This window comes from Myxine glutinosa, chromosome 12, assembly GCF_964187855.1.
Source record: "Myxine glutinosa chromosome 12, kmMyxGlut1.1, whole genome shotgun sequence".
Classification (NCBI taxonomy): Eukaryota; Metazoa; Chordata; class Myxini; order Myxiniformes; family Myxinidae; genus Myxine; species Myxine glutinosa.
In genome coordinates, this window is record NC_136272.1 from 34,375,863 (window position 1) to 34,403,172 (window position 27,310).

Below are 27,310 nucleotides of genomic sequence, written 5' to 3' on the forward strand. Positions count from 1 at the left end.
ATGGGTTCCTTTCCGGCACGAGAGAAAGCTTTCTCTCCATGGGTTCCTTCCTGTCATGAGAGAAAGCTTTCTTTCTGGGGATTCCTTACCGGCACGAGAGAAAGCTTTCTCTCCATTGGTTCCTTCCTGTCATGAGAGAAAGCTTTCTTTCTAGGGATTCCTTACCGGCACGAGAGAAGGTTTTCTTTCCAGGGGTTCCTTAGCGGCACGAGAAAGCTTTCTTTCCATGGGTTCCTTTCCGGCACGAGAGAAAGCTTTCTCTCCATGGGTTCCTTCCTGTCATGAGAGAAAGCTTTCTTTCTGGGGATTCCTTACCGGCACGAGAGAAAGCTTTCTCTCCATGGGTTCCTTCCTGTCATGAGAGAAAGCTTTCTTTCTAGGGATTCCTTACCGGCACGAGAGAAAGTTTTCTTTCCATGGGTTCCTTACCGTCGCAAGAGAAAGCTTTCTCTCCATGGGTTCCTTCCTGTCATGAGAGAAAGCTTTCTTTCTGGGGATTCCTTACCGGCACGAGAGAAAGTTTTCTTTCCATGGGTTCCTTACCGGCGCAAGAGAAAGCTTTCTTTCCAGGGGTTCCTTAGCGGCACGAGAGAGCTTTTTTCCATGGGTTCCTTTCTGGCACGAGAGAAAGCTTTCTCTCCATGGGTTCCTTCCTGTCATGAGAGAAAGCTTTCTTTCTGGGGATTCCTTACCGGCACGAGAGAAAGTTTTCTTTCCATGGGTTCCTTACCGGCGCAAGAGAAAGCTTTCTTTCCAGGGGTTCCTTAGCGGCACGAGAGAGCTTTTTTCCATGGGTTCCTTTCTGGCACGAGAGAAAGCTTTCTCTCCATGGGTTCCTTCCTGTCATGAGAGAAAGCTTTCTTTCTGGGGATTCCTTACCGGCACGAGAGAAAGTTTTCTTTCCATGGGTTCCTTACCGGCGCAAGAGAAAGCTTTCTTTCTGGGGATTCCTTACCGGCACAAGAGAAAGTTTTCTTTCCATGGGTTTCTTTCCGGCACGAGAAAGCTTTCTCTCCATGGGTTTCTTTCCGGCACGAGAAAGCTTTCTTTCCATGGGTTTCTTTCCGGCACGAGAAAGCTTTCTCTCCATGGGTTTCTTTCCGGCACGAGAAAGCTTTCTTTCCATGGGTTTCTTTCCGGCACGAGAGAAAGCTTTCTTTCTGGGGATTCCTTACCGGCGCAAGAGAAAGCTTTCTCTACATGGGGTTCTTTACCGACACGATAAACAGCTTTCTCTCCATTTGGTACTTTACCAACATGATAAACAGCTTTCTCTCCATGGGATTATTTACCAACATGATAAACAGCTTTCTCTCCATGGGATTATTTACCGACACGATAAACAGCTTTCTCTCCATGGGATTATTTACCAACATGATAAACAGCTTTCTCTCCATGGGATTATTTACCAACATGATAAACAGCTTTCTCTCCATGGGATTATTTACCGACACGATAAACAGCTTTCTCTCCATGGGATTATTTACCAACATGATAAACAGCTTTCTCTCCATGGGATTATTTACCAACATGATAAACAGCTTTCTCTCCATGGGATTATTTACCAACATGATAAACAGCTTTCTCTCCATGGGATTATTTACCGACACGATAAACAGCTTTCTCTCCATGGGATTATTTACCAACATGATAAACAGCTTTCTCTCCATGGGATTATTTACCGACATGATAAACAGCTTTCTCTCCATGGGATGATTTACCAACATGATAAATAGCTTTCTCTCCATGGGATTATTTACCAACATGATAAACAGCTTTCTCTCTATGGGATTATTTACCGACATGATAAACAGCTTTCTCTCCATGAGATTATTTACCGACATGATAAACAGCTTTCTCTCCATGGGATTATTTACCGACACGATAAACAGCTTTCTCTCCATGGGATTATTTACCGACATGATAAACAGCTTTCTCTCCATGGGATGATTTACCAACATGATAAATAGCTTTCTCTCCATGGGATTATTTACCAACATGATAAACAGCTTTCTCTCTATGGAATTATTTACCGACATGATAAACAGCTTTCTCTCCATGAGATTATTTACCGACATGATAAACAGCTTTCTATCCATGGGATTATTTACCGACACGAAAAACAGCTTTCTCTCCAGAGGATTATTTACCGACACGATAAACAGCTTTCTCTCCATGGGATTATTTACCGACACGATAAATAGCTTTCTCTCCATGGGATTATTTACCGACACGATAAATAGCTTTCACTCCAGAGGATTATTTACCGACACGATAAACAGCTTTCTCTCCATGGGATTATTTACCGACATGATAAACAGCTTTCTCTCCATGGGATTATTTACCAACATGATAAACAGCTTTCTCTCCATGGGATTATTTACCGACATGATAAACAGCTTTCTCTCCATGGGATTATTTACCGACATGATAAACAGCTTTCACTCCTTGGGGTGCTTTACCGACATGATCAACAGCTTTCTCTCCATGGGATTATTTACCGACATGATAAACACCTTTCTCTCCTTGGGGTACTTCACCAACACGATAAACAGCTTTCTCTCCATGGGATTATTTACCAACATGATCAACAGCTTTCTCTCCATGGGATTATTTACCAACATGATAAATAGCTTTCACTCCACGGGATTATTTACCGACATGATAAACAGCTTTCACTCCAGAGGATTATTTACCAACATGATAAACAGCTTTCTCTCCATGGGATTATTTACCAACATGATAAACAGCTTTCTCTCCATGGGATTATTTACCAACATGATAAACAGCTTTCACTCCAGAGGATTATTTACCAACATGATAAACAGCTTTCTCTCCATGGGATTATTTACCAACATGATAAACAGCTTTCTCTCCATGGGATTATTTACCGACACGATAAACAGCTTTCTCTCCATGGGATTATTTACCGACATGATAAATAGCTTTCTCTCCATGGGATTATTTACCGACATGATAAACAGCTTTCTCTCCATGGGATTATTTACCAACATGATAAACAGCTTTCTCTCCATGGGATTATTTACCAACACGATAAACAGCTTTCTCTCCATGGGATTATTTACCGACACGATAAACAGCTTTCTCTCCATGGGATTATTTACCAACATGATAAACAGCTTTCTCTCCATGGGATTATTTACCAACATGATAAACAGCTTTCTCTCCATGGGATTATTTACCAACATGATAAACAGCTTTCTCTCCATGGGATTATTTACCGACATGATAAACAGCTTTCTCTCCATGGGATTATTTACCAACATGATAAACAGCTTTCTCTCCATGGGATTATTTACCAACATGATAAATAGCTTTCACTCCATGGGCTTATTTACCGACATGATAAACAGCTTTCCCTCCAGAGGATTATTTACCAACATGATAAACAGCTTTCTCTCCATGGGATTATTTACCAACATGATAAACAGCTTTCTCTCCATGGGATTTTTTACCGACATGATAAACAGCTTTCTCTCCATGGGATTATTTACCGACACGATAAACAGCTTTCTCTCCATGGGATTATTTGCCGACATGATAAACAGCTTTCTCTCCATGGGATTATTTACCAACATGATAAACAGCTTTCTCTCCATGGGATTATTTACCAACATGATAAACAGCTTTCTCTCCATGGGATTATTTACCGACATGATAAACAGCTTTCTCTCCATGGGATTATTTACCGACATGAGAAACAGCTTTCTCTCCATGGGATTATTTACCGACACGATAAACAGCTTTCTCTCCATGGGATTATTTACCGACACGATAAACAGCTTTCTCTCCATGGGATGATTTACCAACATGATAAATAGCTTTCTCTCCATGGGATTATTTACCAACATGATAAATAGCTTTCTCTCCATGGGATTATTTACCAACATGATAAACAGCTTTCTCTCCATGGGATTATTTACCAACATGATAAACAGCTTTCTCTCCATGGGATTATTTACCGACACGATAAACAGCTTTCTCTCCATGGGATTATTTACCAACATGATAAATAGCTTTCTCTCCATGGGATTATTTACCAACATGATAATCAGCTTTCTCTCCATGGGATTATTTGCCAACATGATAAACAGCTTTCACTGCATGGGATTATTTACCAACACGATAAACAGCTTTCTCTCCATGGGATTATTTACCAACATGATAAACAGCTTTCTCTCCATGGGATTATTTACCAACATGATAAACAGCTTTCACTCCAGAGGATTATTTACCAACATGATAAACAGCTTTCTCTCCATGGGATTATTTACCAACATGACAAACAGCTTTCTCTCCATGGGATTATTTACCAACACGATAAACAGCTTTCTCTCCATGGGATTATTTACCAACATGATAAACAGCTTTCTCTCCAGGGGATTATTTACCAACATGACAAACAGCTTTCTCTCCATGGGATTATTTACCAACATGATAAGCAGCTTTCTCTCCATGGGATTATTTACCGACACGATGAACAGCTTTCTCTCCATAGGATTATTTACCAACATGATAAACAGCTTTCTCTCCATGGGATTATTTACCGACACGAGAAACAGCTTTCTCTCCATGGGATTATTTACCAATATGATAAATAGCTTTCTATCCATGGGATTATTTACCGACACGATAAACAGCTTTCTCTCCATGGGATTATTTACCGACATTATAAACAGCTTTCACTCCAGAGGATTATTTACCAACATGATAAACAGCTTTCTCTCCATGGGATTATTTACCAACACGATAAACAGCTTTCTCTCCATGGGATTATTTACCAACATGATAAATAGCTTTCTCTCTATGGGATTATTTACTGACATAATAAACAGCTTTCTCTCCATGGGATTATTTACCGACACGATAAACAGCTTTCTCTCCATGGGATTATTTACCAACATGATAAACAGCTTTCTCTCCATGGGATTATTTACCAACATGATAAACAGATTTCTCTCCATGGGATTATTTACCGACATGATAAACAGCTTTCTCTCCATGGGATTATTTACCGACACGATAAACAGGTTTCTCTCCATGGGATTATTTACCGACACGATAAACAGCTTTCTCTCCATGGGATTATTTACCGACACGAGAAACAGCTTTCTCTCCATGGGATTATTTACCGACACGAGAAACAGCTTTCTCTCCATGGGATTATTTACCAACATGATAAATAGCTTTCTCTCTATGGGATTATTTACCGACATGATAAACAGCTTTCTCTCCATGGGATTATTTACCGACACGAGAAACAGCTTTCTCTCCATGGGATTATTTACCAACATGATAAATAGCTTTCTCTCCATGGGATTATTTACCAACATGATAAACAGCTTTCTCTCCATGGGATTATTTACCGACATGATAAACAGCTTTCTCTCCATGGGATTATTTACCAACATGATAAACAGCTTTCTCTCCATGGGATTATTTACCAACACGATAAACAGCTTTCTCTCCATGGGATTATTTACCAACATGATAAACAGCTTTCTCTCCATGGGATTATTTACCAACATGATAAACAGCTTTCACTCCATGGGATTATTTACCAACATGATAAGCAGCTTTCTCTGCATGGGATTATTTACCAACATGATAAATAGCTTTCTCTCCATGGGATTATTTACCAACATGATAAGCAGCTTTCTCTCCATGGGATTATTTACCGACATGATAAACAGCTTTCTCTCCATGGGATTATTTACCAACATGATAAACAGCTTTCTCTCCATGGGATTATTTACCAACATGAAAAGCAGCTTTCTCTCCATGGGATTATTTACCGACATGATAAACAGCTTTCTCTCCATGGGATTATTTACCAACATGATAAACAGCTTTCTCTCCATGGGATTATTTACCGACACGAGAAACAGCTTTCTCTCCATGGGATTATTTACCAATATGATAAATAGCTTTCTATCCATGGGATTATTTACCGACACGATAAACAGCTTTCTCTCCATGGGATTATTTACCGACATGATAAACAGCTTTCACTCCATGGGATTATTTACCAACACGATAAACAGCTTTCTCTCCATGGGATTATTTACCAACATGATCAACAGCTTTCTCTCCATGGGATTATTTACCAACATGATCAACAGCTTTCTCTCCATGGGATTATTTACCAACATGATAAACAGCTTTCTCTCCATGGGATTATTTACCAACACGATAAACAGCTTTCTCTCCATGGGATTATTTACCAACATGATAAATAGCTTTCTCTCTATGGGATTATTTACCGACATAATAAACAGCTTTCTCTCCATGGGATTATTTACCGACACGATAAACAGCTTTCTCTCCATGGGATTATTTACCAACATGATAAACAGCTTTCTCTCCATGGGATTATTTACCAACATGATAAACAGATTTCTCTCCATGGGATTATTTACCGACATGATAAACAGCTTTCTCTCCATGGGATTATTTACCGACACGATAAACAGGTTTCTCTCCATGGGATTATTTACCGACACGATAAACAGCTTTCTCTCCATGGGATTATTTACCGACACGAGAAACAGCTTTCTCTCCATGGGATTATTTACCGACACGAGAAACAGCTTTCTCTCCATGGGATTATTTACCAACATGATAAATAGCTTTCTCTCTATGGGATTATTTACCGACATGATAAACAGCTTTCTCTCCATGGGATTATTTACCGACACGAGAAACAGCTTTCTCTCCATGGGATTATTTACCAACATGATAAATAGCTTTCTCTCCATGGGATTATTTACCAACATGATAAACAGCTTTCTCTCCATGGGATTATTTACCGACATGATAAACAGCTTTCTCTCCATGGGATTATTTACCAACATGATAAACAGCTTTCTCTCCATGGGATTATTTACCAACACGATAAACAGCTTTCTCTCCATGGGATTATTTACCAACATGATAAACAGCTTTCTCTCCATGGGATTATTTACCAACATGATAAACAGCTTTCACTCCATGGGATTATTTACCAACATGATAAGCAGCTTTCTCTGCATGGGATTATTTACCAACATGATAAATAGCTTTCTCTCCATGGGATTATTTACCAACATGATAAGCAGCTTTCTCTCCATGGGATTATTTACCGACATGATAAACAGCTTTCTCTCCATGGGATTATTTACCAACATGATAAACAGCTTTCTCTCCATGGGATTATTTACCAACATGAAAAGCAGCTTTCTCTCCATGGGATTATTTACCGACATGATAAACAGCTTTCTCTCCATGGGATTATTTACCAACATGATAAACAGCTTTCTCTCCATGGGATTATTTACCGACACGAGAAACAGCTTTCTCTCCATGGGATTATTTACCAACACGATAAACAGCTTTCTCTCCATGGGATTATTTACCAACATGATCAACAGCTTTCTCTCCATGGGATTATTTACCAACATGATCAACAGCTTTCTCTCCATGGGATTATTTACCAACATGATAAACAGCTTTCTCTCCATGGGATTATTTACCAACACGATAAACAGCTTTCTCTCCATGGGATTATTTACCAACATGATAAATAGCTTTCTCTCTATGGGATTATTTACCGACATAATAAACAGCTTTCTCTCCATGGGATTATTTACCGACACGATAAACAGCTTTCTCTCCATGGGATTATTTACCAACATGATAAACAGCTTTCTCTCCATGGGATTATTTACCAACATGATAAACAGATTTCTCTCCATGGGATTATTTACCGACATGATAAACAGCTTTCTCTCCATGGGATTATTTACCGACACGATAAACAGGTTTCTCTCCATGGGATTATTTACCGACACGATAAACAGCTTTCTCTCCATGGGATTATTTACCGACACGAGAAACAGCTTTCTCTCCATGGGATTATTTACCGACACGAGAAACAGCTTTCTCTCCATGGGATTATTTACCAACATGATAAATAGCTTTCTCTCTATGGGATTATTTACCGACATGATAAACAGCTTTCTCTCCATGGGATTATTTACCGACACGAGAAACAGCTTTCTCTCCATGGGATTATTTACCAACATGATAAATAGCTTTCTCTCCATGGGATTATTTACCAACATGATAAACAGCTTTCTCTCCATGGGATTATTTACCGACATGATAAACAGCTTTCTCTCCATGGGATTATTTACCAACATGATAAACAGCTTTCTCTCCATGGGATTATTTACCAACACGATAAACAGCTTTCTCTCCATGGGATTATTTACCAACATGATAAACAGCTTTCTCTCCATGGGATTATTTACCAACATGATAAACAGCTTTCACTCCATGGGATTATTTACCAACATGATAAGCAGCTTTCTCTGCATGGGATTATTTACCAACATGATAAATAGCTTTCTCTCCATGGGATTATTTACCAACATGATAAGCAGCTTTCTCTCCATGGGATTATTTACCGACATGATAAACAGCTTTCTCTCCATGGGATTATTTACCAACATGATAAACAGCTTTCTCTCCATGGGATTATTTACCAACATGAAAAGCAGCTTTCTCTCCATGGGATTATTTACCGACATGATAAACAGCTTTCTCTCCATGGGATTATTTACCAACATGATAAACAGCTTTCTCTCCATGGGATTATTTACCGACACGAGAAACAGCTTTCTCTCCATGGGATTATTTACCAATATGATAAATAGCTTTCTATCCATGGGATTATTTACCGACACGATAAACAGCTTTCTCTCCATGGGATTATTTACCGACATGATAAACAGCTTTCACTCCATGGGATTATTTACCAACACGATAAACAGCTTTCTCTCCATGGGATTATTTACCAACATGATCAACAGCTTTCTCTCCATGGGATTATTTACCAACATGATAAACAGCTTTCTCTCCATGGGATTATTTACCGACACGAGAAACAGCTTTCTCTCCATGGGATTATTTACCAATATGATAAATAGCTTTCTATCCATGGGATTATTTACCGACACGATAAACAGCTTTCTCTCCATGGGATTATTTACCGACATGATAAACAGCTTTCACTCCATGGGATTATTTACCAACACGATAAACAGCTTTCTCTCCATGGGATTATTTACCAACATGATCAACAGCTTTCTCTCCATGGGATTATTTACCAACATGATAAACAGCTTTCTCTCCATGGGATTATTTACCGACATGATAAACAGCTTTCACTCCATGGGATTATTTACCAACACGATAAACAGCTTTCTCTCCATGGGATTATTTACCAACATGATCAACAGCTTTCTCTCCATGGGATTATTTACCAACACGATAAACAGCTTTCTCTCCATGGGATTATTTACCAACATGATCAACAGCTTTCTCTCCATGGGATTATTTACCGACATGATAAACAGCTTTCTCTCCATGGGATTATTTACCAACACGATAAACAGCTTTCTCTCCATGGGATTATTTACCAACATGATCAACAGCTTTCTCTCCATGGGATTATTTACCAACATGATAAACAGCTTTCTCTCCATGGGATTATTTACCAACATGATAAATAGCTTTCTCTCTATGGGATTATTTACCGACATGATAAACAGCTTTCTCTCCATGGGATTATTTACCGACACGATAAACAGCTTTCTCTCCATGGGATTATTTACCGACACGATAAACAGCTTTCTCTCCATGGGATTATTTACCAACACGATAAACAGCTTTCTCTCCATGGGATTATTTACCAACATGATAAACAGCTTTCTCTCCATGGGATTATTTACCAACATGATAAACAGCTTTCTCTGCATGGGATTATTTACCAACACGATAAACAGCTTTCTCTCCATGGGATTATTTACCAACATGATAAACAGCTTTCTCTGCATGGGATTATTTACCAACACGATAAACAGCTTTCTCTCCATGGGATTATTTACCAACATGATAAACAGCTTTCTCTCCATGGGATTATTTACCAACATGATAAACAGCTTTCACTCCAGAGGATTATTTACCAACATGATAAACAGCTTTCTCTCCATGGGATTATTTACCAACATGACAAACAGCTTTCTCTCCATGGGATTATTTACCAACACGATAAACAGCTTTCTCTCCATGGGATTATTTACCAACATGATAAACAGCTTTCTCTCCAGGGGATTATTTACCAACATGATAAGCAGCTTTCTCTGCATGGGATTATTTACCAACATGATAAACAGCTTTCTCTCCATGGGATTATTTACCAACATGATAAGCAGCTTTCTCTCCATGGGATTATTTACCGACATGATAAACAGCTTTCTCTCCATGGGATTATTTACCAACATGATAAACAGCTTTCTCTCCATGGGATTATTTACCAACATGAAAAGCAGCTTTCTCTCCATGAGATTATTTACCAACACGATAAACAGCTTTCTCTCCATGGGATTATTTACCAACATGATAAACAGCTTTCTCTCCAGGGGATTATTTACCAACATGATAAGCAGCTTTCTCTGCATGGGATTATTTACCAACATGATAAACAGCTTTCTCTCCATGGGATTATTTACCAACATGATAAGCAGCTTTCTCTCCATGGGATTATTTACCGACATGATAAACAGCTTTCTCTCCATGGGATTATTTACCAACACGATAAACAGCTTTCTCTCCATGGGATTATTTACCAACATGATAAACAGCTTTCTCTCCATGGGATTATTTACCAACATGATAAACAGCTTTCTCTCCATGGGATTATTTACCAACATGATAAACAGCTTTCTCTCCATGGGATTATTTACCGACATGATAAACAGCTTTCTCTCCATGGGATTATTTACCAACATGATAAACAGCTTTCTCTCCATGGGATTATTTACCGACACGAGAAACAGCTTTCTCTCCATGGGATTATTTACCAATATGATAAATAGCTTTCTATCCATGGGATTATTTACCGACACGATAAACAGCTTTCTCTCCATGGGATTATTTACCGACATGATAAACAGCTTTCACTCCAGAGGATTATTTACCAACATGATAAACAGCTTTCTCTCCATGGGATTATTTACCAACACGATAAACAGCTTTCTCTCCATGGGATTATTTACCAACATGATAAACAGCTTTCTCTCCATGGGATTATTTACCAACACGATAAACAGCTTTCTCTCCATGGGATTATTTACCAACATGATAAACAGCTTTCTCTCCATGGGATTATTTACCAACATGATAAACAGCTTTCTCTCCATGGGATTATTTACCGACACGATAAACAGCTTTCTCTCCATGGGATTATTTACCAACATGATAAACAGCTTTCTCTCCATGGGATTATTTACCAACACGATAAACAGCTTTCTCTCCATGGGATTATTTACCAACATGATAAATAGCTTTCTCTCCATGGGATTATTTACCAACATGATAATCAGCTTTCTCTCCATGGGATTATTTACCAACATGATAAACAGCTTTCTCTGCATGGGATTATTTACCAACACGATAAACAGCTTTCTCTCCATGGGATTATTTACCAACATGATAAACAGCTTTCTCTCCATGGGATTATTTACCAACATGATAAACAGCTTTCACTCCAGGGGATTATTTACCAACATGATAAACAGCTTTCTCTCCATGGGATTATTTACCAACATGACAAACAGCTTTCTCTCCATGGGATTATTTACCAACACGATAAACAGCTTTCTCTCCATGGGATTATTTACCAACATGATAAGCAGCTTTCTCTCCATGGGATTATTTACCGACACGATAAACAGCTTTCTCTCCATGGGATTATTTACCAACATGATAAACAGCTTTCTCTCCATGGGATTATTTACCGACACGAGAAACAGCTTTCTCTCCATGGGATTATTTACCAACATGATAAATAGCTTTCTATCCATGGGATTATTTACCGACACGATAAACAGCTTTCTCTCCATGGGATTATTTACCGACATGATAAATAGCTTTCTATCCATGGGATTATTTACCGACACGATAAACAGCTTTCTCTCCATGGGATTATTTACCAACACGATAAACAGCTTTCTCTCCATGGGATTATTTACCAACATGATAAACAGCTTTCTCTCCATGGGATTATTTACCAACACGATAAACAGCTTTCTCTCTATGGGATTATTTACCGACATGATAAACAGCTTTCTCTCCATGGGATTATTTACCGACATGATAAATAGCTTTCTCTCTATGGGATTATTTACCGACATGATAAACAGCTTTCTCTCCATGGGATTATTTACCGACACGATAAACAGCTTTCTCTCCATGGGATTATTTACCGACATGATAAACAGCTTTCTCTCCATGGGATTATTTACCAACATGATAAACAGCTTTCTCTCCATGGGATTATTTACCGACATGATAAACAGCTTTCTCTCCATGGGATTATTTACCGACACGATAAACAGCTTTCTCTCCATGGGATTATTTACCGACACGATAAACAGCTTTCTCTCCATGGGATTATTTACCGACACGAGAAACAGCTTTCTCTCCATGGGATTATTTACCGACACGAGAAACAGCTTTCTCTCCATGGGATTATTTACCAACATGATAAATAGCTTTCTCTCTATGGGATTATTTACCGACATGATAAACAGCTTTCTCTCCATGGGATTATTTACCGACACGAGAAACAGCTTTCTCTCCATGGGATTATTTACCGACATGATAAATAGCTTTCTCCTCATGGGATTATTTACCAACATGATAAACAGCTTTCTCTCCATGGGATTATTTACCGACATGATAAACAGCTTTCTCTCCATGGGATTATTTACCAACATGATAAACAGCTTTCTCTCCATGGGATTATTTACCAACACGATAAACAGCTTTCTCTCCATGGGATTATTTACCAACATGATAAACAGCTTTCTCTCCATGGGATTTTTTACCAACATGATAAACAGCTTTCACTCCATGGGATTATTTACCAACATGATAAGCAGCTTTCTCTGCATGGGATTATTTACCGACATGATAAACAGCTTTCTCTCCATGGGATTATTTACCAACATGATAAGCAGCTTTCTCTCCATGGGATTATTTACCGACATGATAAACAGCTTTCTCTCCATGGGATTATTTACCGACATGATAAACAGCTTTCTCTCCATGGGATTATTTACCAACATGAAAAGCAGCTTTCTCTCCATGGGATTATTTACCGACATGATAAACAGCTTTCTCTCCATGGGATTATTTACCAACATGATAAATAGCTTTCTCTCCATGGGATTATTTACCGACACGAGAAACACCTTTCTCTCCATGGGATTATTTACCAATATGATAAATAGCTTTCTATCCATGGGATTATTTACCGACACGATAAACAGCTTTCTCTCCATGGGATTATTTACCGACATGATAAACAGCTTTCACTCCAGAGGATTATTTACCAACATGATAAACAGCTTTCTCTCCATGGGATTATTTACCAACACGATAAACAGCTTTCTCTCCATGGGATTATTTACCAACATGATCAACAGCTTTCTCTCCATGGGATTATTTACCAACATGATAAACAGCTTTCTCTCCATGGGATTATTAACCGACATGATAAATAGCTTTCTCTCTATGGGATTATTTACCGACATGATAAACAGCTTTCTCTCCATGGGATTATTTACCGACACGATAAACAGCTTTCTCTCCATGGGATTATTTACCAACACGATAAACAGCTTTCTCTCCATGGGATTATTTACCAACATGATAAACAGCTTTCTCTCCATGGGATTATTTACCAACATGATAAACAGCTTTCACTCCATGGGATTATTTACCAACATGATAAATAGCTTTCTCTCCATGGGATTATTTACCAACATGATAAACAGCTTTCTCTCCATGTGATTATTTACCAACATGATAAACAGCTTTCTCTCCATGGGATTATTTACCGACATGATAAACAGCTTTCTCTCCATGGGATTATTTACCAACATGATAAATAGCTTTCTCTCCATGGGATTATTTACCAACATGATAAATAGCTTTCTCTCCATGGGATTATTTACCAACATGATAAACAGCTTTCTCTCCATGGGATTATTTACCAACATGATAAACAGCTTTCACTCCAGAGGATTATTTACCAACATGATAAACAGCTTTCTCTCCACGGGATTATTTACCAACATGATAAATAGCTTTCTCTCTATGGGATTATTTACCAACATGATAAACAGCTTTCTCTCCATGGGATTATTTACCAACATGATAAACAGCTTTCTCTCCATGGGATTATTTACCAACATGATAAACAGCTTTCTCTCCATGGGATTATTTACCAACATGATAAACAGCTTTCACTCCAGAGGATTATTTACCAACATGATAAACAGCTTTCTCTCCACGGGATTATTTACCAACATGATAAATAGCTTTCTCTCCATGGGATTATTTACCAACATGATAAACAGCTTTCTCTCCATGGGATTATTTACCGACACGAGAAACAGCTTTCTCTCCATGGGATTATTTACCAACATGATAAACAGCTTTCTCTCCATGGGATTATTTACCGACACGAGAAACAGCTTTCTCTCCATGGGATTATTTACCAACATGGTAAACAGCTTTCTCTCCATGGGATTTTTTACCAACACGATAAACAGCTTTCTCTCCATGGGATTTTTTACCAACACGACATACAGCTTTCTGTCCATGGGATTATTTACCAACATGATAAACAGCTTTCTCTCCATGGGATTATTTACCAACATGATAAACAGCTTTCTCTCCATGGGATTATTTACCAACATGATAAATAGCTTTCTCTCCATGGGATTATTTACCAACATGATAAATAGCTTTCTCTCCATGGGATTATTTACCAACATGATAAATAGCTTTCTCTCCATGGGATTATTTACCAACATGATAAACAGCTTTCTCTCCATGGGATTATTTACCAACACGACATACAGCTTTCTCTCCATGGGATTATTTACCAACATGATAAACAGCTTTCTCTCCATGGGATTATTTACCAACATGATAAACAGCTTTCTCTCCATGGGATTATTTACCAACATGATAAATAGCTTTCTCTCCATGGGATTATTTACCAACATGATAAATAGCTTTCTCTCCATGGGATTATTTACCAACATGATAAATAGCTTTCTCTCCATGGGATTATTTACCAACATGATAAATAGCTTTCTCTCCATGGGATTATTTACCAACATGATAAATAGCTTTCTCTCCATGGGATTATTTACCAACATGATAAACAGCTTTCTCTCCATGGGATTATTTACCAACATGATAAACAGCTTTCTCTCCATGGGATTATTTACCAACATGATAAATAGCTTTCTCTCCATGGGATTATTTACCAACATGATAAATAGCTTTCTCTCCATGGGATTATTTACCAACATGATAAATAGCTTTCTCTCCATGGGATTATTTACCAACAGGATAAACGGCCTTCTCTCCACAGGGTTCCTTACTGGCACGAGAGACGGCATTCTTCCCCAGGGTTCCTTACTATCACGAGAGACGGCATTCTCTCCATGGGTTCCTTACTATCACGTGAGACAGTATCTTCCCCAGGGTTCCTTACTATCACGAGAGACAGCATTCTTCCCCAGGGTTCCTTACTGTCACGAGAGACGGCATTCTCTCCACGGTTTCCTTACCGACACGATAAGCAGCATTCTCTCCATGGGTTCTTTACCGACATGATAAACAGCTTTCTTTCCACGGGGTTCTTTACCGGCACGAGAGACAGCATTATCTCCACAGGATTCCTTACTATACCGGCATGTGAACTTTTATCTGTGAATAAATTTAGATAAACGAATGTGTGAATTTTTAGGTGTTTCATTTTGTAATTAATTCCAATCAATTTTAGTAAATTTTTAATTAAAATTGATAATATCGGACACATTTTAATTGATTTCAGGTATTATTACAATTCTTAAATCCATGAAACGTTAGTCAATGTTTTCATCTTTGTACTACATAGTATTTGATTGAAAAAAGTGTTTTTTGCCCCCTTGTTTTAACTTTAAGTGATGCATGATTATTTAAGGTAGAATGTTTTTCCCCACACAGACCCAAATCTTAACTCTTCCCGTTCCCCGCCACCTATCCTGTCAGGTACCGGGGACATCGTAGCACTGATGATTCCTCATTGGCAAGGCCTCATGATGCAGCAGTTGATGCTAAATTCCACTGCATGGGTGTGCATCACGTGTGGAGCGCAGCATGCTCAGTACATCCGTGGTCCTTCGGTGGTCTTCGTGTCGATATCTTTCATACTGCTCATGGTCGTCTCACTCGCTTGGCTTATTTTCTACTATTTTCACAGGTTATACTATGCCACTGTGCACTACCGTAACCAGGTACTCGTTTTTCCTTTTGCACCTACCATTGCATATACAGACTTGGCATTTAATATGGAATTTTTTTTTTTCTTGACTTGGGTTTACTTTCTGAACTCGGTATATCAATCTGGTGAGTTTCTTTTACACTTTGGTGATTTATTTGTTGAAAGAACCATGTCACTGATTGTCTGTCGCAGCAAGAAGTCAACAACAGGATTATATCACAGGTGGCGTGGCAAAATGTACGGACAGGTGCATTTGATGATTGGCTTCACAGTCGGGTATACAAGGGTTATTGCGTTCTGTATTAGTGGAAAACAACTGCTGCACGTCTCCAAAAGTTATTGTCGCTTCCTCTGGAGATGGTCCGTCAACTCGACAATGCTGTTTGTCATGGAGTGGTGGCTTTACGAAATTACGGCATGAAACAGCGTGCTATTGCTCGGCAGTATGGCATCACTCAAGGTCAGGTGTCAAAGATCCTGAAACGAAATGCTCAGAGGGGTGTCCCGACTCCAATACCGAGGCCAGGACGTGTCCGCAGAACCACAAGGAGGGATGATCGCCAGCTGCACCGGTTAGTCCGCAATGGCCGTACCAAGTCAGCTAATCGGCTTAGGGCTGAGTGGCAGCAACTGACAAATGTGCCTGTATCCAGAAGGCTAGTCAACCAACGACTGGTTCAAGCAGGCTATCGTGCCAGGCGTCCCCTGAGAAAGGCACGCCTGACCAGACAATACCGCCAGCGCCGATTGCAGTGGGCTAGAGAGCACCGTCAATGGCAGCCAGGACACTGGAATCACGTGATCTTCAGTAACGAGTCTAGATTTCTGGTCTATCGTCAAGATGGCCGCGTCCGAGTGCGCAGACAAGTGCATGAAGCCTACAACAAAGATTGTATAGTGCCAAGAGTCCAAGCTGGAGGTGGTGGGGTGACCGTTTGGGCTGCTTTTCATGCAGGGGGCAAAACTGACCTGGTTGTTCTGAATGGAAACCTGAACCAGTTCAAGTACAGGGCCATTCTGGAAGAAACATTGCTTCCATTTGCTCGTGCAGCCTTTCGAGGAAATTTTGTCTTCCAAGATGACAATACACGGCCTCATCGTGCTCGCATGATCCAACACTTTCTTGCTGACCGTGGTGTAGAGCATATGGAGTGGCCTGCCATGTCCCTGGATATGAATCCGATAGAGAACTTGTGGGCAGAATTAACGCGTCAAATCGACCACTTGGACCAGCAGCCGACCTCTGTGCGTGAATTGCAGCAGGCTATTGTCACTGCATGGCAAGTGATTCCTGTCCAAACCTTGGCAAATCTCGTGAACAGCATGCCTCAACGTGTACGTGCTCTCCTGAATGCTCGTGGGGGTTACACGAAGTACTGAACTGTAATTTTACTGTCCGTAATCCCAGTCGTAATTTAACTTTTGTTTTTGTTAAAAAAAAATTTGGCTAATGTGCAAAATAAAGAGATACTTCTGGAAAACGTACAGAAGCTTAACACAGTACTGTCCGTGAATTGAGTTCAATATCAGTTTACATCACTTTCAAGGATCAATTTATTTGTTTCGAAATGTCAAGTGTGGTTTTTGTTTCTTTTAAAGGTCACATTAACAAAATCTAGAATAATTTCAACATAATTCCAATGAACTTTTGGTTCAAAGACATCTTGAAAAGTAAGTTCACCCCCACAAAAATAAAATTCCATATTAAATGCCAAGTCTGTATATTTGTATATTTTCATTGATTCCTGGCTGACTGTCATTCTAAAGGCAATGTGTATGGGGAGATTAGAAATAACTACATCAACAAATTTTAAGAATGTCATTCATTTATTTGTATTGACCAGTTATGGTCCCAGTTCTCCCTTGAACAGGATGGATAAAATCCCATTCGGACAAGTGTCGCTCCCATGGTGTGTGTCAACGTCTTCAAGATCCCCATAGACATGGGACAGACATGGCTCTCAATAGCCGAGTGGTGATTAGTTAATTTTAAAGGCAAATATGAGGAGAAAGCCCGTTGTTGCGAACGGTTCTTTAAGTGATTCCAAATAGCATGATGGCAGGAAAAGGAGATGCCTCCACTTTAATAGCTAACAGTTTTAACTATTCCAATCCAAGGAGGACACAGCTCCTGTACAACTACACCTTAAAATGTGACGTGTAGATTTTACATTGAAATATATAAATAAACAAGTGCTTGTACAGGGTAGCCACCAAGTGTGGGATCAATTCGATAACATTCATTCCAATATACTGATTCCCCAATTTGTGGCCACCCTGTAGATAGTGGATATGGTAAAATGTACATAAATAAAGAATTCAGGGTAGTATGTAGGTCGTGGAGATGGTAATTCAAAGTTGTGCGTTGCTGGTAGAGATGTTAAAGTGTATATAAATAAATAATGGTGAGATAATAATTATATACATCTCTGTACTATTCTCTCCTCTAAAAATAAAAATAAAAATTTAATTGCCAACATTCCAAATTTGACGTGTGTGTCTCATGCTTCGATATTATTGCATGCATGTGTTGAATATGAAAGGAATGTGTCCAGTCATTTTCGAGTAGAGACAGTGGATGGACGGATGGACGGACAGACTGGATGGACGGACAGACTGACGGAACCCAAAATACAACCCCCAGCCAGGCTGATGCCCGTTTGGGGACTAATATAAATGACAATAACATAGCACAGCAATAATAAATAATTAACTTTGTGCACAACTATAGTTTCCTGAGAGTACAAATCCTGTACATAGCCCTGACAAGACGCACATACTGAACACTGATCTAACTTGAAACGAACTTACACCTGATTGTTGGCTTGATATAGATGTGCTAGACAAGGCATTGGAAACATTCATCATCATCATTCCTAAATATTTAATATGGTCTTGTTACTTTTCATTAATTTAGGAATGTCAACATACTGTCGTGTTCCTGCTGATTAAAAATCTTCCAAGGAAACGGATTGCCGAACAAGCTTTAACGCCGAGGCATTCAGTCAAAATATAGCGGAGAATACACGTGGGGGGAGAGACAGAAGAGCACTTACCTTCACTGATCCCACCGGCAGTCCTCAAACCTGCAATAATTAATTAAACCGACACAGGTTTAAAATGTACAAGAAAATGCCGGCTTTATTAACCAAAAATGCCAGTAACAAAGAAAATGCAAGATAAATGAAACTATATTCCTAATTGGAGCGCTCCCACACAGACCCAAATATAGACAAAGGATAAAATAACTGGAAAATAAATATGTGTTATTTAGTGGGCACTTAGCTCAAATCGGCTGGTGTATCTCGTCAGGAATCATCAAAGATCGTCTGAGGCCTTTACGTCTTTGTGCGCGAAACATGCTCATTGGCACGAAGTAGGCCTCCCGTGCGGCCCGCTCACTTCTGGCTCCGTGCGCGAAGCGAATGGCCTTGGCATGCAGCTCACTCCTCCAGCCGTGCTTGTACTCACGATCTCTGCACGGAAACCGCAGCTCTCCATCCACAGTTCCGCCTCCTCACGACCACTAGCAAGATGTCGGACAACGACCGTTCGCAATGAAGCTTCCTTTCGCAAGAGCAATAGCGACTGTTCACCACCAGATCCCAAAATGAGAAGAGCCAAAAGGACGTCGATGCTCTAGTGTGCCAGGGTGGTGTCCAGGAGAGATAAAATGTCGATGCTGAGAGAGATAAAATGTCGATGCTGAGAGAGATAAAATGTCGATGCTGAGAGAGAGCTTTTCAGCGACTGTTCAGCAACAAAGTCTGGACCCAAGAAAAACAATGTTCGCCGCTCCAACTATTTTGTACACGCGGCTCTGACGTCATCCATGCCTGCTTCACCAATCCCATAGTCCCATCTTACCAGCCCCTGTGCCAATTAAATCCCTGCCCATCACTGCTCTTTGAGGCGTGGCTTTACGGAGCTTTTGTGTCTCTGCGCTCACCAAGTCGGTGTTATCAGCGGTCGTGCTTGATGCCTGGTTTCTGGTTGGTTTTTTAATTAGTATCATCAATGGCCGATGTCTTACTCGGTGTCCGTAGTGTGGTGTCCTAAGGAGCACAGGAAAAGATTACAGAGGCAATTACATACAGGGGATTAATTACCCATAATCCCTCACTAATTAACAAACCCCACCCCGCTCATGAGGACGAAGATACACTTACACAACATCCGGTCGACACAAATTTCCTACTTATGATACATCAAGGTTTCTTCTTTTTCACGGCAGTCGGAGCACACTAATCTATGCATTCTACCTGGACTACGGTATTGCCTACCCCCTACAAATGTAACATTACCTTGAAGGTTTTAGTGTGGGATGGGGAATTTATATTTCATTTGTCTTCTGAAACACCGATGTGAGGCCGACTAAATTGGTCCATACATGAAATTTAGTTCAAAGTTAAGTTATATTAAGAGCTGCTTCCACAGAATTCGGATTAATATTAAGGACTCATAAAGGGGAACCCAAATGCAATTTTTTTTTTCTGAAAACCATTGAAAATCATTAATCGTGGCCTAATTTGAAGGGAAAAAAAAATTAAATATTTTTTGCCAATCACAAAGTATCGAAAAAATCTATAAAGTGTCGATTTTAGATTTCAGCAGTGACGTCACACTATGAACTCACCTTGATCCAAAATGGTGGTTTTACACAGAAAACAGTGCATGTCGAGCTGTTTTCATACTTATTTCACCATCATTAGCAACTATGAAGGTTCTCAGTTTGTTGAAACTGATCAGTGGCATTTTGAAGAAACTACTGGAGACAAAATTAGTGATGGAAACGCTTTCAGGGGAGTTGTGGAGCCTTATCATTTCGAGCCTTATGCGAGCGATTCAGACGAAGATGGTTTTAGTGAAGATGTTGGTGTTAGTAGTGAAGATGAATGCGCCGGTCACATGTTCACTACAGATTTGTAGGTTTTGCTTTTCTGTTCAATTGACTGTTTATCAGGGGTTTTGTATTAATTGAGAAATCAGCTATTTATCTCCAAAATGAATACGGCACGACACAGCACGGACAAGACAGAGCAGGACCCTGCACAGGCATGACACAGCACAGACACGACACAGCACAGACATGACACAGCATGGATACAGCACAGACACAACAGAGCAGGACCCTGCACAGACATGACACAGTGTGGACATGACACAGTAAAGACCCAACACGACACAGTTGGACACCATCCAGGCACATTCGGACACCACCCTGGCACACTCGGACACCACCCTGGCACACTCGGACACCACCCTGGCACACTCGGACACCACCCTGGCACACTCGGACACCGCCCTGGCACACTCGGACACCACCCTGGCACACTCAGACACCGCCCTGGCACACTCGGACACCGCCCAGGCACACTCTGACACCGCCCAGGCACACTGGCACCACCCAGGCACACTCTGACACTGCCCAGGCACACTCTGACACTGCCCAGGCACACTCTGACACCGCCCAGGCACACTCTGATACTGCCCAGGCACACTCGGACACCACCAACCAAATGAGCAATGAATGCTTTGTTCCCCCAAAGCAGCCTGCCCTAGTGTCCTGAATGTTATAGAGCAATCCCATTTCAAACTTTTCTGGGACGCCATTTGTGCCTGTGGTCGTGCTGTGTCGTGTCCCACTGTCATTGTCGTGTCCGTGCTGTGTCCCACTGCCATGTCCGTGCTGTGTTGTGTCCGTGCTGTGTTGTATCCATGCCATGTAGATGTTCCGCCCCAGTAGAGGGGGAAGAAGGTGTATAGGGTGGTGGCAAGGTGAGATCGGTCACCGGCAAGCCAACACAGGTGTTTGATTCACTGCTCAAATCGCCCGTGTACATGTGCTGGTAGCTCAGTAGAGATGGTCTTACAGTATCGAGTGATGGCTGTTTCTTCCACTTTATTGTGTCAGATAACCACAAGATCTAGCCATCTCTGTTTTTTTGTTGTTGTTTTTTTGTATACAAAGTCGAGCCTCGTGTCTGAGCTAACACATTAAACAAAAAAACATAAACGGACACATAAAACATATAATAAAGAGAGCGGGGGACAAGAGGGGGAGAGAGAGGGAAGCATGCAAGCACAACAATAGTAGCGAACAAGGACATCGAGAGATCTGTGGAAGGGACATGGCTGGGGTGGGGGATGGGTGGGGAGGGGCACACTGTATAAAACAAGTGGACACTACTAGGAATCTCAGGAATGAAGTCGGAGATTGAAAAAGGTGGATTTGGGGAATATTAACGGGGGGTAGAAAAGATCAAGGTTTTGGATGGGGGAAGATAAGAGATGGTGGTGAACAGCTGTTTTAAAGACCTGGATGGAGGAGTGGGATTGAAGAGAATGTGGGAGTTTGTTCCAGAGGTGGGAGAAAAAAGGAATGAAGAGTGAAGGTGAGCAGAGAGTCTAGATTTTTGCAGTTTCACCGGAAAAGGGTTGACGGCAGTACCGACAGAATTGGGGGGGGGGGGGGGGGGGGCAATGCCCCACCTTAATTTTTTTAATTTTTTACAGTAGTTTGCAATTCAGATAAAAACATCCCATATTTAAACATGAGTGTAACAATAATGAACGTAAACTGTATTTGTGATTTCACGTACACTAAACAAAATTTTGGAAGTCAGACCTAGCTAACCATTATTAATATTAAGTCCTTCCCCCCTGCCCCCCCCCCCCCCCCCCCCAAAATAGAGAAGTCAAATTATGCCTAAGGAATGGCAGATCTTGTGCGTCCTGAAGGAATATTTGGGGGACAGAGTACAAACAGAGCTGGGGGAGCAAGGCCGGAGAGGAGTCAGTGGAAGACAGAAAGACCACCAACCTGCCTGCGGTGAGTGAGTGAAAGGCCCTCAGAGTCAGCTTCATCGTGGGAGATTCCAATGATTCTGAAAGCTTTGGTTTTAACAGCGTGAAGACGAGCTAGGTGTGAGGCAAGTGCACCAGCCCAGAGTGGAGAGCAGTATTCCATTGAGCTGTGGATGAAAGCCTTGTATGTGGTGAGGAGCTCAGAAGTGCCCAGAAAGGACTTCGCACCACGGAGGATGCCCAGTCGACGACTGGCTTTGCAGGCCAGCTTGGAAATGTGGTTTTCCCAGGAAAGATCATGGCAGCTAGTGAGACCCAAAAGCTTGAGTGACAGATCTTCTTTAAGAGGATTGTTGAGAAAGTGGCAGGGAGGGTTTCTAGACGGTCATTTCGGAGAGACATCGTAAGAGAGTGAGATTTATCAGGATTGAAAGACATATTACACTTGTTTGACCAGTCTGTGATTTTTTCCAGGTCTGCAGAGAGTGAAGGTGCTGCAGACTGCCGATCTGAGGGATTAGATATGGAGAGGCAGAGAGTGACGTCATCAGCAAAGAGATGGAGGATTTTCCAGAGAGTCAGAAAGATCATTGATGAAGACCAGAAAAAGCACAGGGCCCAGAACACTGCCTTGGGGAACTCCAGCCTGGACAGGAAGAGGAGATGAGAGAATTCCATTCAGGACCACACGTTGACTGCGACCGGTGAGGAAATCCGCAAGCCATGCGTCGAGATTTCCATGGATACCATTAGAGGAGAGTTTGGTGATCAGAGCTGGGTGCCAGACCATATCGAAGGCATGATATATGTAATGGGAGACAGCTCTGATTTCCTGTTTGGCATTGAGGACCTCCATCCATTGTTGAGACAGCAAAAGCAGCACGTCCAGAGTAGAATGACCTGGTCTGAATCCAAATTGATGATCAGAGATCAAGCCTTTGGAGAAGAGGAAGGATTTAATAGCAGAAGCGATGATGGATTCCATGACTTTGCTGATTTATTGGGAGCAGGCTAATTGATCTGTAGTTGCAAGGCTCTGTTTTTGCACCGTTTTTGTGTAAAGTGGTAATGTTGGCTGATTTCCAAGCTGATGGCAGATGACCTTGAGCAAAAGAGAGGGTGAAGAGAACAGAGAGAGGGTGTGAAAGAGCGGCAGAGCAGGATTGTAGGACCCGTGGGCTGATGCCGTCTGGTCCAGTTGCAGAATCAGAGTCGAGGTTTGACAGAAACATCTCCACCTTGTCATGATAGAAAGACACAGAGTCCAGGAGCAGCTGGGTTCGACTGGGAAAGGTGGGAACAGAGAGAGATGGGTTTGGGACACAAGATTTTGAGGCAAACACAGAGTTGAGGCATTCAGCTTTTTCACGTGCAGTGTCAACTGTGTAGCCATTTGAGGTAAGGGAGGGGAAGGAGGGGGAACAAACACCAGAAACAGATTTGACCAGACGCCACCAGGATTTGGAAGAGGTCGACAGGTTTGAGAGTTCATTCTTGAGAGTAGAGAGATAGTGTTTCCTGGCTCTCCTGAGGGTAGACACACACTTGTTCCGAGCTTTGTGTTGTTTCATAACAATGCTCTGTAAAATGGTCCGAGCACAAAGGCGAACATATTGACAGCCCGATCCACACTCCGTTAATTCGGACAAACCTCGTCCAATTTCTGGCAACCCTCGGATCTTTCGGCTATTGACATAGCATGAAACCATCTCGGTTTGCATTAATATGGCAGCCGACTTCTGAGTGTGACGTCAACGGCTAATTGCGAAGAAGAAGAAGATTATAGACTTTTTATCGCAGAACTTCCTACTTTATAAATCGTAAATCACAAAAAAACCCACATCATATCTATTTTCTAGGGCACCAAGGGATCGATTCGCGCATCGAGGCGGTCTGAGCGATTGATTGGGTTCCCCTTTAACCTGCCACTCATCAACTTCATATTTCACATCTGCCACTGTATTTAAAAACTTGCTTAAAACTCTTCCTGCAAGTCTTTAAAATTTAACTTGCTCCCCCCCTCTCAAAAACTAGCTACTGTGCAGCCACCCAGGTGTGTTGCCGAGGGTTACCTTGTTAAGAATGTACGTTTTGTCTTTTTCGAGATGTTGCTCATCATTTGATGTTAAAGCAATCCCGAATTGAATTATCGCACAAAACTCTTAAACTCTTTCTGTCTCACTTACTGCTGTCACGTTATTTAATTATTTTGATGTGCTGTGTGTAGTTTCAGTTTGAAATTTTGTTGTTGCCTGATTTTCAGATGAAGCCAAGGATAAGTCATGAGCTATTGCCTTGTCTCGTTATTATCTAGTTATTAATTACTATTGTACTTTTGTTCTATACAGAAGATCTCGATTCGTGGAAAAGCGACTTGTACTGCATTTCTACATGAGCCCATTAAAGTAATATTGATGGATAAAGTGAATATAACTAATGGCAGAGGATGACGGACCTGGAACACCAGCAGCTCTACCCAAAGTATGTGATCACTCACGTTTTCCCAACATCCTGATGTTCCAAATTCAGGTCACGCGCACTGCACTAGTGATGTCAGGTGAATGCGAATGCATTGGCAGCACATTGCGAGGACACAAGAGATGAAACTTGATGCGTTCATCCACATCTTTCATGTCGTCGGGTGACCCGGTGACATTTTGTTTTGGCTGATGTTCATGTTTGTGTGTCGTGGGGGAAGTGTGATCGCGTGGCGCCCACATCGGTATGCCGGGTCACGTGCCAAGCCTATGATTGGACCCTGACACCAGGTGACCGCATGGGGTTTGCCATTACATCTCATCCCACGCCAGTCTGTCATGCCGGGTGCCATGTTTTCAGTATGCCACACAGGTTCCATACAGTTGATTTATAATCGCTTAGTGGCATTTCAATGTAAGTTGGATTTTAAAAATTTAAAAATTCTAATTTGAAACGTTAAATCAATCGTGTGATGTAAAAAAAAATCTTTAAACTTTGAAAAAGGACTCAGTTCTGATTAAACAAAATTAAATAGAGGAAGAAGAAGAAGACATCGATGACTTCTGTCTGGTGCATTTGTTTTTTCTATGAAACACTAATTGAAGAGGAAGATGATGGAGGGTATGAACTGACAATCGGGCAGTGAGGCAACTCTTGGACACAATGATGTAAGGAATGAAGAAACAGAAAAAGAGGATACAGAGGAGGGAAGGAAACAGTAACCTGCAAGTAAGACAGTTGGGTTAGGAAGGGTTAATGGGTGTAATAAATACTGCGGACAATGATGGGGTTGACATGAGATGATTGTACACCGCCTGCTTTCAGAAGATATAGTGAAGTCACTGCATACACAAGATGGTGTCCCAGGAAGGAAGGTAGACGTAGGCGCACGGTGAGGGCAGAGCCGGATTAACGTAGGGGCTTAAGGGCATTGTGCTGCCCCCCTCCTAGTCATGGGGGCCCCCCTGGTTTCCATGAGAAAAAAATTACATGTGTCTAAATTACCCCCAGTTACGGATGCATAAAAAGGAAGAGGCTACCAAATCAACTGTGGATTATCCACAAGATCTGGATAAATAAAATAAGTATCTCCTCAATAAATTATTCAGCTTGCCAAAGGAAGATATGTCTCCTGAAAACTCAAGTGAAAGACACATTTTTGTTCTTTTGTAGTTTCTTAAAGATTGATGACAGTTCATCATCAGAACGTCTACAGTAATTTATTTACACTGTATATGTAATCAATATATTATTACATATCTTTATAGTTTTAAATTTTTACCTATGTCCCCAAAGGTGGACAGAGGTTATGTTTTGCCCCTGTCTGTCTGTTTGGCTGTTTTTTGTCTGTGAGCAAGATATCTCAAAAACGTTGTGGACAGATGTGGACGAAATTTGGTCGAGAGGTTAGGTGTGTGACAAGACCGAATCGATTCAGTTTTGGTGAAGATCTGGATCTGGATACAAGAGGTTTTTTAAATTTCTTAAGTTGTGGATGAGTTATGACAAAACTTGGTGGACGAGTTGGTTCGATGACAAGAACAAGGCGATTCGATTTTGGTTCAGGTCCCAATCCAGATCCGACCTATCAGTGGGTTACAAAACGTAAGCTGA

At 40.9% G+C, this 27,310-nt stretch overlaps 1 protein-coding gene across 2 annotated transcripts in view; it reads left to right on the forward strand.

The window, feature by feature from the left end:
* The window catches only part of LOC137437973 (RING finger protein 150), an 89,214-nt gene that overhangs the window by 24,775 nt on the left and 37,129 nt on the right, over window positions 1-27,310 (forward strand). For both annotated transcript variants that reach the window (XM_068132779.2, XM_078766732.1), the window contains exon 2: window positions 16,180-16,424. In XM_068132779.2, coding sequence (XP_067988880.1) covers window positions 16,180-16,424 — 245 coding nt within the window. The remainder of the gene's footprint in view (window positions 1-16,179; window positions 16,425-27,310) is intronic.